The sequence below is a fragment of the Tubulanus polymorphus genome, chromosome 4 (genome assembly GCF_964204645.1).
Source record: "Tubulanus polymorphus chromosome 4, tnTubPoly1.2, whole genome shotgun sequence".
Taxonomy (NCBI): Eukaryota; Metazoa; Nemertea; class Palaeonemertea; order Tubulaniformes; family Tubulanidae; genus Tubulanus; species Tubulanus polymorphus.
The window spans coordinates 781,821-795,159 of NC_134028.1; the positions used below are offsets into that span (position 1 = coordinate 781,821).

General features: G+C 37.9%; 4 protein-coding genes across 6 annotated transcripts; 3 read left to right on the top strand and 1 right to left on the bottom strand.

Moving 5' to 3' along the window:
• Positions 1–1,756: 1,756 nt before the first annotated feature.
• Positions 1,757–5,924, top strand: LOC141903318 (protein SpAN-like). The gene is made up of 13 exons (XM_074791420.1): positions 1,757–1,858; positions 1,952–2,056; positions 2,304–2,487; positions 2,732–2,870; positions 3,349–3,577; positions 3,662–3,785; positions 4,247–4,350; positions 4,439–4,557; positions 4,801–4,931; positions 5,052–5,162; positions 5,383–5,547; positions 5,739–5,836; positions 5,880–5,924. Exons 1-13 carry the CDS (start codon positions 1,757–1,759, stop codon positions 5,922–5,924), a joined length of 1,656 nt encoding a protein of 551 aa, XP_074647521.1.
• Positions 5,925–6,279: 355 nt separating this feature from the next.
• LOC141903319 (uncharacterized) lies at positions 6,280–7,876 on the top strand. The gene is made up of 5 exons (XM_074791421.1): positions 6,280–6,327; positions 6,539–6,647; positions 6,735–7,094; positions 7,264–7,589; positions 7,675–7,876. The coding sequence occupies exons 1-5, from the start codon at positions 6,280–6,282 to the stop codon at positions 7,822–7,824; spliced, it is 993 nt and encodes a 330-aa protein (XP_074647522.1). The 3' UTR covers positions 7,825–7,876.
• A 581-nt stretch (positions 7,877–8,457) lies between these two features.
• Positions 8,458–9,907, top strand: LOC141903704 (kinetochore protein spc24-like). Its single transcript, XM_074791943.1, has 5 exons — positions 8,458–8,517; positions 8,826–9,067; positions 9,232–9,484; positions 9,569–9,645; positions 9,798–9,907. Exons 2-5 carry the CDS (start codon positions 8,893–8,895, stop codon positions 9,905–9,907), a joined length of 615 nt encoding a protein of 204 aa, XP_074648044.1. The 5' UTR covers positions 8,458–8,517; positions 8,826–8,892.
• Positions 9,908–9,981: 74 nt separating this feature from the next.
• LOC141903703 (ADP-ribosylhydrolase ARH1-like) lies at positions 9,982–13,146 on the bottom strand. 3 transcript variants are annotated; one of them, XM_074791942.1, is made up of 12 exons: positions 13,070–13,146; positions 12,704–12,899; positions 12,479–12,532; positions 12,298–12,399; positions 12,157–12,232; positions 12,026–12,082; positions 11,827–11,948; positions 11,426–11,531; positions 11,166–11,339; positions 11,042–11,092; positions 10,794–10,896; positions 9,982–10,549 (listed from the first exon to the last, which is right to left on the bottom strand). In XM_074791942.1, the coding sequence occupies exons 2-12, from the start codon at positions 12,855–12,857 to the stop codon at positions 10,361–10,363; spliced, it is 1,188 nt and encodes a 395-aa protein (XP_074648043.1). In that variant the 5' UTR covers positions 12,858–12,899; positions 13,070–13,146; the 3' UTR covers positions 9,982–10,360. The 3 variants fall into 3 exon arrangements, with proteins under 3 accessions (XP_074648043.1, XP_074648041.1, XP_074648042.1); XM_074791940.1 differs by having other exon boundaries at positions 13,076–13,142; XM_074791941.1 differs by having other exon boundaries at positions 12,704–12,932; positions 13,076–13,119.
• Positions 13,147–13,339: the final 193 nt, after the last annotated feature.

The window sequence follows — 13,339 nt, forward strand, 5'->3', positions numbered from 1 at the left end:
AACAACTGTGAATACATCAAAACAGTAACACACACAATTGACTATGATTAACTCACAAAAAACCTGTAGAATTGTGGAATTGTGGAACTAACCCCGGTCCCATCACACTCGTTGGTATCGATTCGCTTTACGTATTCCACTTCCGGCGAAACACGCAAAAATAATGGCGGTTACAATAATAAACAAATTAAATAATAAATTCGAAGAATATAAGACAATCATTAACAGAGCTTCCGGTTGAACGCCATCAGAAAGGAGATATACAGCTAGAAACACGATTAGATACAAAACTGTGAATCCGAACAAAGCGAGACTTAGTGAGATACTCAATAAACTGAATATCAATGCGCTGATATAGACATCTCGTGCGGCAGTAGAATTAGCTGAAATACCAATAGCAGCAGTAACTGTAAATATAACCCCGGTCCATAACGGCATGTAATATAGATTGTATTCAGTGATAGTGTGTCCGGCTAAACCGATATGAATACATCCGATCAGTATCATCAGAGTTGACGGAACCATCAAAGCTATTCCTGTTTTCTGTAAAGAGTTCAACTCGTTGTTACACGGTCGTTTTCGTTCCATTTTCAGTTTCAGTTGGAAATTCCTTCTCAAACGATCGATCAGATATTAATAATCTGTACAGTCCCTGTTTGTATTTGATAAAATGTTTCACGGAATCCCTCGTTGTAATTCACAATGTTGCAGGTTACGATTAAAGGTGTTTAATCTCGTGTTCAGTTCATCTGAATCCGTTCTCAATGTTTAAACTTTCAAACTGAATACCAGTCAGTGTATAATCTATTGATTAAAGTAATATTTTAGTTGATGCAGTTTTGAGAACACAACGACAATGTATTCCATAATAATGTACAAACCATCGAATGATAACCAGTTATATATTAGCTGGATGTATTTAGTTCTCTTATCAAACGCTGATTTCACACATAATGTTTAATTTGAAATGTGTGAGTAAATTTACAGATGTTTGAAATATTTACTCTTATGCATAGAAATACCGACATATGATATATTTGTAAACTGATCGTAGGGTGTAATGGTTTTTCTAACGGAGTGGAAATATTCGATTGCGAAAAGTAAAGTCGATCTTTCCACTGGAGAAAATCCGCTAGAACTTCGGTGCGATAGAGCCTCGCCTCCTCACTAGGCGGTATATGCGGGCGAGGGTTTGGTTCACACCAATGAAAGACGTCCGTATTTTCAATCTAAATGATAAGATATACCTCTCACTTGCCCCAGACAGGTGGTCAGCACACTTACCGGACAAACAGGCGAACTATATTAGGCACTATAGCTGGTGTAGGTTGGTGTTGTGGGGTTGCACGTCAGAGGTCCCTGGTTCGAAGCCGAGCTAAAGATTATTGATGACTGGGACATAACGTAATTCTTATTTACTGGAATCGCTGTATATGGGTCCTTTTTGTCGTTAATATTCTTTTTTTATGAAATGAACTCCCCGTGTAATGATGAGGGATTCATACATGACCACGTGACGTGCAAATTATCTAATTCATCTGAAGATAAAACGACGGGTTGCAACCACCCACGCCACACCGCGCATTACAAACACAGTTTGTAATTGTTCAGAACAGGCAGGAAATTATCATAATTAGGCTGCAGACACTGGTGCTGCTGCTGCTACTGGAAATCATGGTAGCAATAAAAACCAATTCAATAATGAATTGTTATAATGAGTTAGGAATAATCTTTGCGTTGAGTATTCACTTGTACAATGGACGCGCTAGGCTTTGCAACAGTTTTAGTTCTGTCAACATTATTACATTTATCTGCGTCAGAATTGACGAAAGAACAACAAGAAAATCTTTTAAATCAGGTACAAACTCAGTAACGGTCGTTCAGTTCCAGGTGAAACAGTGACATTTTTATTTCGGTGATGTCGATGATATGATTAATATTGCATGCACAGATTCGCCTAGATACGAATGAAGATGTGGTGAATGTCGATGGCTACAAAGCCGAAATAGCGAACTCGATGAGATACTGGCACAATGGCAGTGAAACATTCGTCGAGGTAATCACACATTACTTAAAGTTAACCATCAGATTTATCACACAGTTACAATGCAGCAACTGCAGCCCCTAGAAACATTTCATTCGTTTAGGAGATTCATCATTGAACTTTTAGCGATCGTTTATTATGTCCTTGTGTTGTTTTTGGGGTAATACAGTTCATTCTAGGTTATTAGGCACTCTTTCGACATAATGAATCCTTGCTACGGTTGGTATATAATTGTGTTTGATTATGTGACTACCACCAGGTCAACGAGCCAGGAAAATATTACATCGAACAAGTAGATCATGGTCGTAATGATATCATCGTCGATGCAGAGAATTCCACGAGTAAAATTGAGCAGTTAAATGAAGAAATATCGAAGCGTAAATTTACGGTAGAAAAAAACCGACTTTGGAAATCCGGCTACATTCGTTTTTGTTTCCGTCCAGGTATGAGAATACAATAGAAACCTTTTAGAATTATTCTTAAAGATATTAACACGGAGAAAAAAAACAGTTTTTTAATATCAAGAAGCCCTGGGGCCAACCAAAGTCCAAATCGATTCAAATCAAATATTATTTCGAATTCCTATGTTTTCTTAAGTTGAAAGTCTTTAAAAGTCGGTTTAGATTAATAAAGCAAAGATGAATTTTGAGATGAGAGTAAATCACAAATTCTTCTGTCATTATTCAGGACAATTCACAAACGATCAAAAGAACAAAGTAAGAAAAGCTACACGGACATTAATGCAACACACGTGTCTCCGCTTCCAGGAACACGGTAACTGTGATTCAAACTTCGACATGATTACATTCGTACGAGATAGCTCAGGGTAGGTTCTCTAAAGTACCACAAACGGCTCCGATGCATTGTGTTTGGGGGTAGAAGCTGAGTGGTTATGTCGAACGCTAGGTCGAATCAAACAGGCCAGAACAAACGAGGTCGAATCTGACCCCTGTTTAGGTTTTCTTTGAACATAACTCAATCTTTTATTTCAATAACTTCAATTCGTATCACGCTATGATCATTCCTCGTAAAGTATGTGCGATAAACATTGTCTATACTCACTCTGTATTCGTTTGTTAGATGTTTTTCCGGTATCGGAAATGCGTACAAAGGTGTGAAGACGAATTTAGGAAGGAGCGGAAACACTTGTCTCGATGTAAGTATGCAAATAATTCAGGGCTGCAGTTGCTCAGAAGTTGGTTAAACTTCACCAGCCCTAACTCTAATCCTAACCCTAACATTCGACCACCAGTTCACTTTGACCATATTTTCAGCCCCTGTTGTTTTATTTTAAAATTTTGAAGCCGTTTCGACGTACTGAACTACACCATTATCAATTTGAGACAGGTCGGAACAGCAATGCACGAGATCATCCACGCTACTGGGTCGTGGCACGAACAATCGAGAAGCGACAGATCTGCCTGGGTGATTGTATCTAAAGATGAATACATCGATCCGTCGCAATTCGACCTGGAAAAAACAGACGATTCTGTTCCATTCGATTATAGGTCAATCATGGCTTATGGCGGAGCGGTACAGTGCTCATCAGAATATGCTGCTTTATAGACCAGTAACTGTTATATTCGTATAATAAATTATCTTGAATTGAATTTAAAGGGATCCAGAGGACGACCAGCCATGTACTCCTTAGACCCGGAAATGAATTTCGCTACCGGAAATGGTCATACCGCGTTGACATTTTACGATCAAAAACAGATCAATCATAAATATCAATGCGCGGGTAAAAAAGAACCTGAAATTTCGTGAAATAATTAACATTTTACTTATTCTCTATTAACCACAATCATTAAGATATTAAAGTATCATGATATATTTCTATTTAAATATACCGGTATCTAAATACACAGCTAGATGTGGAGGGAATAACTGCCAAAATGAAGGTTTCTTCAACAAATATTGTAAATGTGTGTGTCCAGACTTTGTAGCGGGTTTACGTTGTGAACGAGTATCAACAGGTAAAAATGACTCGACCTGGCAAAGGAGAGTGAAATTCAAGTCAAACATGAATTATCATGCAGAAAATATGTACTAAAAGCCCCGAGCCATGTATGTATGGTTCTGGAGCCACTTGCACACCAGTCATACTAGGCGGAACTGGATCTAGTATAAACGATTAGTTTCACTTAAACCTTGATAAAGTTTATAAATGAGAATTAAAGATCTTTTTGTTGCTTATTACAGGATGTGGTCGTGTGATAACTATAAACAGCGGATATCAAGTTATCAAATCTCCAAATTACCCGAGCAATTATGGCAATGGTGTCACGTGTGCTTGGATCATTAAGGTAAACATGGATTTACACACGGTAAATACGTGAACCTTTTAAACACGAATGTCTTAATTTTGTTTCCGATCTCAAATTTCTACCGCAGACACCTAAGAACACCATCATGACAATTAGATTCTTGGATTTAGAAATCGATGGTGCACCGACAGGTTGTAAAGATAGTTTAGAAATTCGTTATCAAGGACTCGGAAATGTTGGACCAAGGTGGGTACATTCAACTTCCGTCATATACTTCTTGATCCAGTGGCATTGTTCATCAAATTTGCTAGTGATTCTAAAATGTTATCATGATGTCATGTGGAATGCGTACAGGAGCGGCGATCTTTTCTGAAAAGGAACACATGAAGTGTTAGCATACTTCACACAGCATGCTACTGACTATAAGGCATCATCCGAACACTGTTAGTTAAGATATATTTATTCGTGAAATATCTCTGTATGATTCAGATATTGCGGTAGTGGAATTAAAAAGACGCTCGAATCGACGTTCAATCGAGTAATGTTTGTTTTACGATCAGATCAACACAGAAGTCAACGAAGAGGATTTAAAATACAGGTCACCGTTAAAAAGGACTATTGTAAGGATAAATGTTTACCTTCTTTATGCTTCTCTTTAAAACCCTAATCAAATATAACTGTGTCCTGATGGCTAACGGCATTCTATCAATGATCAATGATCAATCGCAACCTGTTTTCAGCGTGTCACCCGAATCCGTGTTTGAATGGTGGTAAATGCAGTAAAACACCGTACGGACTGGCTATGTGCACCTGTCCCTACTTGAATATGGTTGGACGATGGTGCGATCATGGTAAGCAACACAATATCTGTTATACATGATTGTCAGAGTCAGTTCTACACCTGTGCTACTGTATCCAGATCCACCTTGCCTTCTCTTCTCACCATTCTGAGGATTGGTATCAGAAACTATCATCGTGGAATTTGGAAATTGTTTGGAAAAACATGCAAATCCCAAGATGCATAGAAAACTTGTTTGGGATCCTAGGAGCAATTTTCTTCACTTTTAACAGCTATTGGTGATTGGTCTTCTTGGGGAAGTTGGACATCGTGTTCAGGACGATGCGGAGTACAAACACGTCAAAGACAATGTAACAACCCGCTACCAAAAGGACGCGGTTTGAAATGTATTGGTAACAACATCGAAGCGAAGCCGTGCGGTTCATGGCCGTGTCAAGGTAAATGTAACAATAATCAGCATCTAGTTGCGCAGTCATGGTTTATATAAGAGACCATGGAGATCGAAGACCACTTTCAAACTAATGTCACGACTGTTTCCGATTTAGCCTGAGTCCTGACAACACTTATCAATAAACTGTTGTCCACTGGGATAATCCATGATGATCCGATATTTACTTTGTTATATTAGGATATTTTATTTGTGACTTTGACAAGTACAGTCTGGGATCTACGTATTGTCCTGTTCGCCAAGTACGAAACACGCAAGAAGACAAATTCGACGGAGTTGTAGCAGATTTCATCTCGGCTTTGAAAATATTAAATTATCAAGCGACAGCTCATTACCCGGATTCCGACGTCACAACTGGTAAAATGAAGGGCCGTTACCTGTGGAGTGGTCCTAATTATAAACACTACAAGAATAAATACCAAGCCTGGTTCATGTCTCCGACCATTACAACATCAGAACCGAGATGTCTTAGATTTTTTTACCAATCCAAATACACAGGTAAGAATATATATATAAATATATATATATATATATATATTCAAATTGTTATGTCAATCAAAATCATAGAGCCTTAAACTTCATTTTATATGATATACGACTGATAGGCTATTCACTGGATAGCGGTGTTGTGCTCGGTTATAAAGTCATCGACGCCTATACGAATAAACAACTGAAAGGATGGTTCATACATCGGAAGTTCGACTCATTCGATCCGTGGACAATGTGGCATAATGATATCATCACTGCCAAAGTGAAACCACCTTATAAGGTAATCCGGTTACCGTACAACACTGATTCCGTGATGTAAAGTTATTTCAAGATCCCAAGAATTCGAAATGTTTCCTTCAGCCTATAGTTCGACTTCATCATGATAGTTATCTTCATAGTAATACTGATCATCTTCCCAATGCTCCGGCACCAGTTACTTTCCTCTTTTCAATGTTAATGTTTGACACGTGTACAACATTATCTTTCTCCAGATTGTGGTCTATTTCTGGTGGTCAGCACCAACTGGTGGAGCAGCTATTGATGATCTTATGTTATTACCTGGTCCGTGTAAACAATATCAGCAAATCAGATTCCCTAAAGGTATGGCAAATATTATCATCCAATCACTTCAAATCTGGCACTAGATACTTTTTCTGACCATAGACTTTCCATGTTTTCTTACTATAGATAATTGTAAGGATACCGATGCAAATTGTAAAAAATGGTCTAAAAGTAATGAATGCAAAAAGAATCCGGGCTGGATGAAGAAGAATTGTCCAGTATCATGTAAAGAGTGTGTTCCTTGTGAGGATAAACATAGTAAATGCGCCTATTGGTCTGAACAGGGAGAGTGCGCAAAAAATAAACAATGGATGTTAACGAACTGTCCGCGTTCCTGTTTACTCTGTATCCATGGCTGTTTCGATCACGACACTAAATGTGCAGGTTGGGCGAAAGTTGGAGAATGCACTAAAAACTATGATTGGATGTCGACGTATTGTCCTCGATCGTGCAAAAGATGTACAACCGGTTCTTTACAACCTTTAGGTGATGATCGTATAGTTCATATTTTTAATGGGGTTTAATTCCATTGCGATATTTGATTTGAAGCTTGAGTGTAACTTCCAGCTGATAGCTGGGTTTAGTGTGAATGCATTGATGATATCAAAATCAGAGTTCTCATTCACTGATTGTTTTCGTTCATCTTTGATTACAGAATGTATTGATGGAGATGTTTTAAAGGAGGACAAAACTGTCGAATATTCGGCGTCTAGTACGTACAGCGGCTGTAGGGCTAACATGCTCGGAGTGAACTACGCATCGGGTACAGGTATCAGCTCCAATACATGTAACTGCTGGTGTTCGGGCTCAAACCAGGCGCGCGGTTCGTGGATTCAGATGAAATTCAAATCTGTCAAAAAGATATTCTATCTGAGAATAAAGCGTCCATATTACCAAAGTCGTTACACGATTGAAGCGACTTTCAAGTATAGTTTAGACGGTGAAGTTTGGCATGATGTGATAAATCGCAGAAATAGCAAGGTAAGTAAAATGGACCGCTTTTTCTGGATTTCAAAATTAGAAATCAACAGAACAGGGTTTAAAAATTCGTATGTCTACGTTTCAGATATTTCGAGAAGGTTCGGCATCGTATGCAGAGCCCTCGTTTAAGGCTGTTTATTTGAGAATGTACCCAATAAAGTGGACTCCACACGAGACAGCATGTACCCGGTTAGAGGTGTACGGTTGTAGCCAGATCGACAAAGAACTCGTTTAAGAATCTTGATTATATCTCATTTGATTGGTTATTCTTTGATCTACAAAGCATATAGGCATTAAATAAATTTTTGAAAATCAAGTCGTCACATTCTTTTTCTTATGCCAGAAATGTGGAATATGAAACAAAATCGCAGTGGAGAATCCGGAGTCGACTGAGGCACAAAGGCCTCACTGTAGATTCCTTCTAGACGGAACTGTGCTCGACATGATGGATGAAACTGAATGAAACTGGATGAAACTGAACCTTAAACTAAAATCGAAAATCGTAAAACGAATTGAGAATCATTTCTCATTTAAGAAATAAATGGCTTTAAATGTTTGAGAGATTCGCCCGCGACCTTAGTAAAAATAGCGATATTGACCGTCTAGTGCTGCCCCTATATATAACGATAGCGGCGAAAACGTAAACTAACATAATACTCGATTGCCAAAATCATTGAAAGGCCGTAAACATCCGTCCGAACTATAATGATCCGTCGAATGATTCGGAATCAAACGCTATTTAAGTTCAGGAGCGATACTGGACACCTGGCAAGTGAGGATACTCTAAATCAGTATCAGTAATCACTGGGTTCGAACCCGGGAAGCCCGCTTTCAATTCAATTCAATTCAAGGTCGTGTGGATACGCGGAAGTATTTAAATTGTCAGGATTTTTTTACTTTTAAGGACTGTCTGGTAGATATTTAAGAGGTATCCATTCAATATAACCCAGTTGTTTATACGATCTTTGTAGTGTTAGTTACGTTATCGTTAGACTTGATGATCGGATCTGGGTTTTGGGGACGGTAGGGTATTTGACAGGTTGACACCCCCTGCCCAGTAGTGGCATCTCCTCTCTCTCCTCCTTGACTTGAGTCTCAAGTCAATCAGCACTCCTCCTCTTCTCTCAAGTAGAGGGAAGTGGAGTGCTGATTGATTGTTGTTATTTAGATCTGATATTGGACACCTGCTGGCCATGCATCATGTATGATCTTTGTATTAACCTTTATCTGTTTCAGCTACACACCGGCAGAATCTGATCACTCCTCCGTGCCCTCCACGCTCGGTGGACAGACAGACAGTAAGATGGCTGCAGCTGCTGAGGCTGAGTTTGATGAAGTTATCAGTATCGTTAATGAATTAGAAGTTTTATTGAACGCTTGCACTGAACAGGATTCAATAAATACAATCATTGAATATAAAACTAAACTGAAGCAACTCAGAGAAAAACAGAATGAACAAATTAAAACTACTATCACTGGTAAGTGAGGATTTCTGGACTTTCAACTAGGTGGCGCTAGTGTTCTGAATAGTTAGGGTTAGAGGGGTTAAGAATGTCGTTTGGGAGTAAGGGTTAGAACAACCCGTAGTCAAACTCAAGTCTATAGTCTAAGTACCCCGATTTTGTTTTTAATAAATTTGTAGAAATTCTCGATGAGAAAAATCAGAATGAAGAGAAATGCGAAGAAAGGATTTCAGCAGAAATAGAACAGATTAAACAAAATATGGAATTGTTGGAGAAATGTAAGAAAGAAGTGACAGAACAGCAGGAAACGGTGTCTACAGATGTGAATAGATTCACGAAACAAATCAATAAAACTAGGATGGATTCGGAGCAATTAGAAAACCTGAAAACAACAGCTAAACACAAAACAGAAATAGAACTTCCAACTTTACGGTAAAAACCACTATCTCTAATCTAAACTTGCGCAGAATTTCACATGAATTCTACTGGCTTAGACTGAAGGAAATATATTTTCAGGAATTTGATAAAATTGTATCAATCAGTGACCGATATCAAATGGCAGTTTGAAACGGAACCAGATGAAATTAAAGGCAGTATCTTTTTATAGAACAACTTTCAGTATCCAGTTGCACAGTTAATGGGATGATATTTAACTACAGTTTCCAATGTCGTGAAACTGGATGCTGAACTGATAGAAGTTTATCTAATGCTGTTCATTCTATTTTTGCCTTGACTTTATTTACAGCTGTATTGAATTCTAAAGCTATAAAACCATTTAAGCTGAACAAGAACGAACGATCATCATTCTACATAGCTAATTATCTGTGGCAACAAATAGATGCGGATTGGAATTAAAACATTACTCATTCATTTCATGGTTTAAATATAACATTATTTATTAACATATACTTTCTACATAGAGGATTCTTAGAAAATATCTAAACGTTTCATATTTCAGTAAATAAATAAAATTGACACAGATTTCCTATAATGATGACTATTATCAGTTTAAGAGACTTTTAGAAGCTGTGAGTATTTGAATAGTTTAATATTGTACATCTATTTCACTAATAACAGTAAACCTCGCCTACATGGACAAAACTGGGACTGGAAAAATTGGTCAGAGAGAGCGAAGGACAATATATAAAGATGTGAGAAAAATGATTTTGTTTTTGTCCGAGTTAGTTGAAAGTCCGAGTTGTCTTGAGTTAGACGAGGTTTTACTGTTTTAGCTTTGATTATAAAATCATTCAGTTTGGAAGTAAATACAATAACATGTCGACATCAACCGTTGTATTTGGTTGACGGTTAATCAGATGCAGTTGCAGTTTCTACAGTTGGAGATTCTACAGCTGGTACATCAGGTGCCGTTTGAAGCATATCAAACAACTGTTGTTCAGTTTCTAGTGACGGTTGATAAACTAGTATATTTTTGACCATCGCTAATTTGTGTAATCGTTTACCAACATTCGTCAAAACATCCACAAACTCAACTCGCTGAAAATAATACATGTAAATACCAGTCATAGGGGGATTTAGGGCTTTACGTGAGAATTGAATGGGATTTATTGACCCCAGGTTTCCTGTTTTGTGCATAGTACGATATATTGTTGATGTGCGAAATAAAACTTATGTATTTAATATCAAATTAATTGTTTTCTTATGGCTGCCTGGTGGCTGTTTTAATCGGCCCAGTCACAATAGTGAAGCTGTGTAACTAGGAGACAGAGGATTTACTTACTTCATAGTTGAGTTTAGGAACGCCTTTAAAACCATAAAGAGCACCAAACCAAGCAGCAGCAATAACACCAGTACTATCACTATCACCACCGTGAAACATTCCTCTACAAAAACATAATAACCAGTTCAAACTCTACGGTAACCGGTAGTGAGGATCTCACTGGAGGTAGAGGGAGCAGGGTTGGGTCAAGCCAGGCAGGCAATAATCCGAGGTAAGTTACTACATAGAGGAAGACTGAAGTAATTTACCTATTGCACAGTTCTATCCATGAGTCTCCAGCACCGAGTAATGCATCATATCTGAATGAATGAAATAAGAGTTTTATATTACATGATTCACGCAGCAACCCCGACAACTAGATACTGAACTTACGCGATCATCACCGAATCATGACCACTTGCTCCTGCCCAACCAGAAAAACTCCATTTCTTATAACAAACATCTCTCTCAGCGACATTGTAACGTTTCGGGAAAACCGGCGCAGATTTACCATCACTGATCTTTCTCTCTAGTAAATACGCAGCCCACTTCTCCATGAAATAATCCCTAAAACAATCCAGTAAAATTATTAATATTCATTTATTTGTCATGTTTATTGGGTGAAATTGTTTCTAGTGAACACCGACACTGACCAGTGTTTCTCGTTCTCTTTCACATCTCTGCCGTCTGTTTTAACGTATTCTAATGCTTTCGGTAAAACAGTCATTAATGCAGCTCCCCATTCTATAACAGGTTTACCTGTCAACACGCATTACAAATAAAACATGGTAAAACAGTCATTAATGCAGCTCCCCATTCTATAACAGGTTTACCTGTCAACACACATTACAAATAAATCATATCAATATTAATAATAACATTAATACACACTATATTACAATCATACAGTAGACTCAGTAGTGGTCGGCAAACAACGTTATTTTCAATGCATCATTTAGTAAAAACTTTCCCCGAGTCTAGCTGGTACTTGAAGTTGGATAACTTTTAGTGAAATATAGACACACCGAGGAGATCAGACTGTTTGTATATATACCTTGTATAGCGTAAGAAGTGAATAACGCCGCACAAAGAGAACCTAAAAATCCAGTTGGATGATTGTGAGTCATTCGTCCACTTTCTATACTAACAGTGATTAAATCCAGTAAATTATCAGCTCTGAAAATCACAAACTTCACTTCATCAATACAGCGAGCATTAAAAATATCGACCTAATTGTGCGAGAGATAATCTACCTGGGGAATCTGAGACCGATACACATAGCTCTCATCGCAGCTCCACAACCACCACCCCTAGAAATAGAAATATCAATAGTTTATCAGCTGTTGTAGTTTATACAGTGAGAGTAGATGAATGTATAAATCACCTCGGATTGAAGGGAATGTGATGTCCATTTTTTAGATTAGGTTTCAACATGTGAGCTCCATTCATACATGTAGCACCTGAAATCAATAAAACAATTATCATATCCACTACTGAATGTTAGTTTCTGGTAAATGTTCCTCACCTGGGGCTCTTCCACTCATATTTTTCATACAGTCTTTATATTTTGAAGATAGTTGTTTGTAAAGTAACACGTAATCTATTTCATATCCGAGCGCTACAAGTGCTGAAAATCAGATCAGATCGTGTTATTATATATCATTACAATCAGGTCTATCACGTGTAAACAGTGGTTTTGTTGTTACCTTCTGCTGTAGCTATATGCATTACAGTATCATCACTAACCATCCATCGAGGTTCTGTAAACAATATCATCACTAATTCAGATACAACTTAAAAATACTCAATAATTCCCTATTCCAAAATTACTCAATAATTCCCCGAGTATTAACGAAGTTTAGTATTACATTAGGCTGTCTATCACATACACGATACACTGATAATTTCTAGGCTGTCTGTCGTATACTTACGCGATACAGTGATTTTTTCTAGGCCTCCTAGTTGATGAAGTTCTTCATGTATTGATTTACCGCTGTGATTGAATTCCCAGCTACCATTTTTATAACCGAGTGCGTCTCCTACACCACTCAACACCATCGCAGCTATATATCTCTCTTCCATCATCGTCTCTATCTGAACCTCCTGCGCAATTCGCAGTAGTAATCACTATCGGCAAGGATGAAAAAAACAAATCGAATCCTTAAATTAAATAAAATTAGATTTTTTAGTTTAAGCCAAAGCCTGTGTAACAAGCCAAGGCACCACAAAGCACCACATCACTTCTTCAAAAAAATCTACATTCAAATAGACGAAGAAGCTGAAGGGGTCTAACTTACACTTACAGAAACCGAGACTATTGATTGTGAAATGTCAAATTAGATTTCGTCGAACACTTGCGGTAAATAGTTCGTCGATTCCTGGATTATTCACCGTCAGGTGCTGCCATCTGTAATAATTCGGTTACAGTTATTGGCTAGGCCCATATTTTCTTGTCTTTGCGACCAGAGGAGTCGTTTGTTCAAGGTCGTAGCGCAGAACTCCCACACTTGCCACAGCTGGAATTAATTCAAATTTACTTTTTTTGCGTATTAAAGTAATTTCAATGG

What these genes read in the sequence shown, in the direction of transcription:
- LOC141903319 (XM_074791421.1), top strand. Translation starts at nt 6,280, where the DNA reads ATGTGGCATAATGATATCATCACTGCCAAAGTGAAACCACCTTATAAG. An exon ending in GCAAATCAGATTCCCTAAAG is followed by an intron (nt 6,648 to 6,734) that starts GTATGGCAAATA and finishes TTCTTACTATAG; the next exon opens with ATAATTGTAAGGATACCGAT. An exon ending in CGGTTCTTTACAACCTTTAG is followed by an intron (nt 7,095 to 7,263) that starts GTGATGATCGTA and finishes CTTTGATTACAG; the next exon opens with AATGTATTGATGGAGATGTT.
- LOC141903704 (XM_074791943.1), top strand. Translation starts at nt 8,893, where the DNA reads ATGGCTGCAGCTGCTGAGGCTGAGTTTGATGAAGTTATCAGTATCGTT. An exon ending in ATAGAACTTCCAACTTTACG is followed by an intron (nt 9,485 to 9,568) that starts GTAAAAACCACT and finishes ATATATTTTCAG; the next exon opens with GAATTTGATAAAATTGTATC. An exon ending in ACCAGATGAAATTAAAGGCA is followed by an intron (nt 9,646 to 9,797) that starts GTATCTTTTTAT and finishes CTTTATTTACAG; the next exon opens with CTGTATTGAATTCTAAAGCT.
- LOC141903318 (XM_074791420.1), top strand. Translation starts at nt 1,757, where the DNA reads ATGGACGCGCTAGGCTTTGCAACAGTTTTAGTTCTGTCAACATTATTA. An exon ending in TCGTTTTTGTTTCCGTCCAG is followed by an intron (nt 2,488 to 2,731) that starts GTATGAGAATAC and finishes GTCATTATTCAG; the next exon opens with GACAATTCACAAACGATCAA. An exon ending in TCATAAATATCAATGCGCGG is followed by an intron (nt 3,786 to 4,246) that starts GTAAAAAAGAAC and finishes TGCTTATTACAG; the next exon opens with GATGTGGTCGTGTGATAACT.
- LOC141903703 (XM_074791942.1), bottom strand. Translation starts at nt 12,857, where the DNA reads ATGATGGAAGAGAGATATATAGCTGCGATGGTGTTGAGTGGTGTAGGA. An exon ending in AAAGAGAACGAGAAACACTG is followed by an intron (nt 11,340 to 11,425) that starts GTCAGTGTCGGT and finishes GGATTGTTTTAG; the next exon opens with GGATTATTTCATGGAGAAGT. An exon ending in TGGATAGAACTGTGCAATAG is followed by an intron (nt 10,897 to 11,041) that starts GTAAATTACTTC and finishes ATGTTTTTGTAG; the next exon opens with AGGAATGTTTCACGGTGGTG.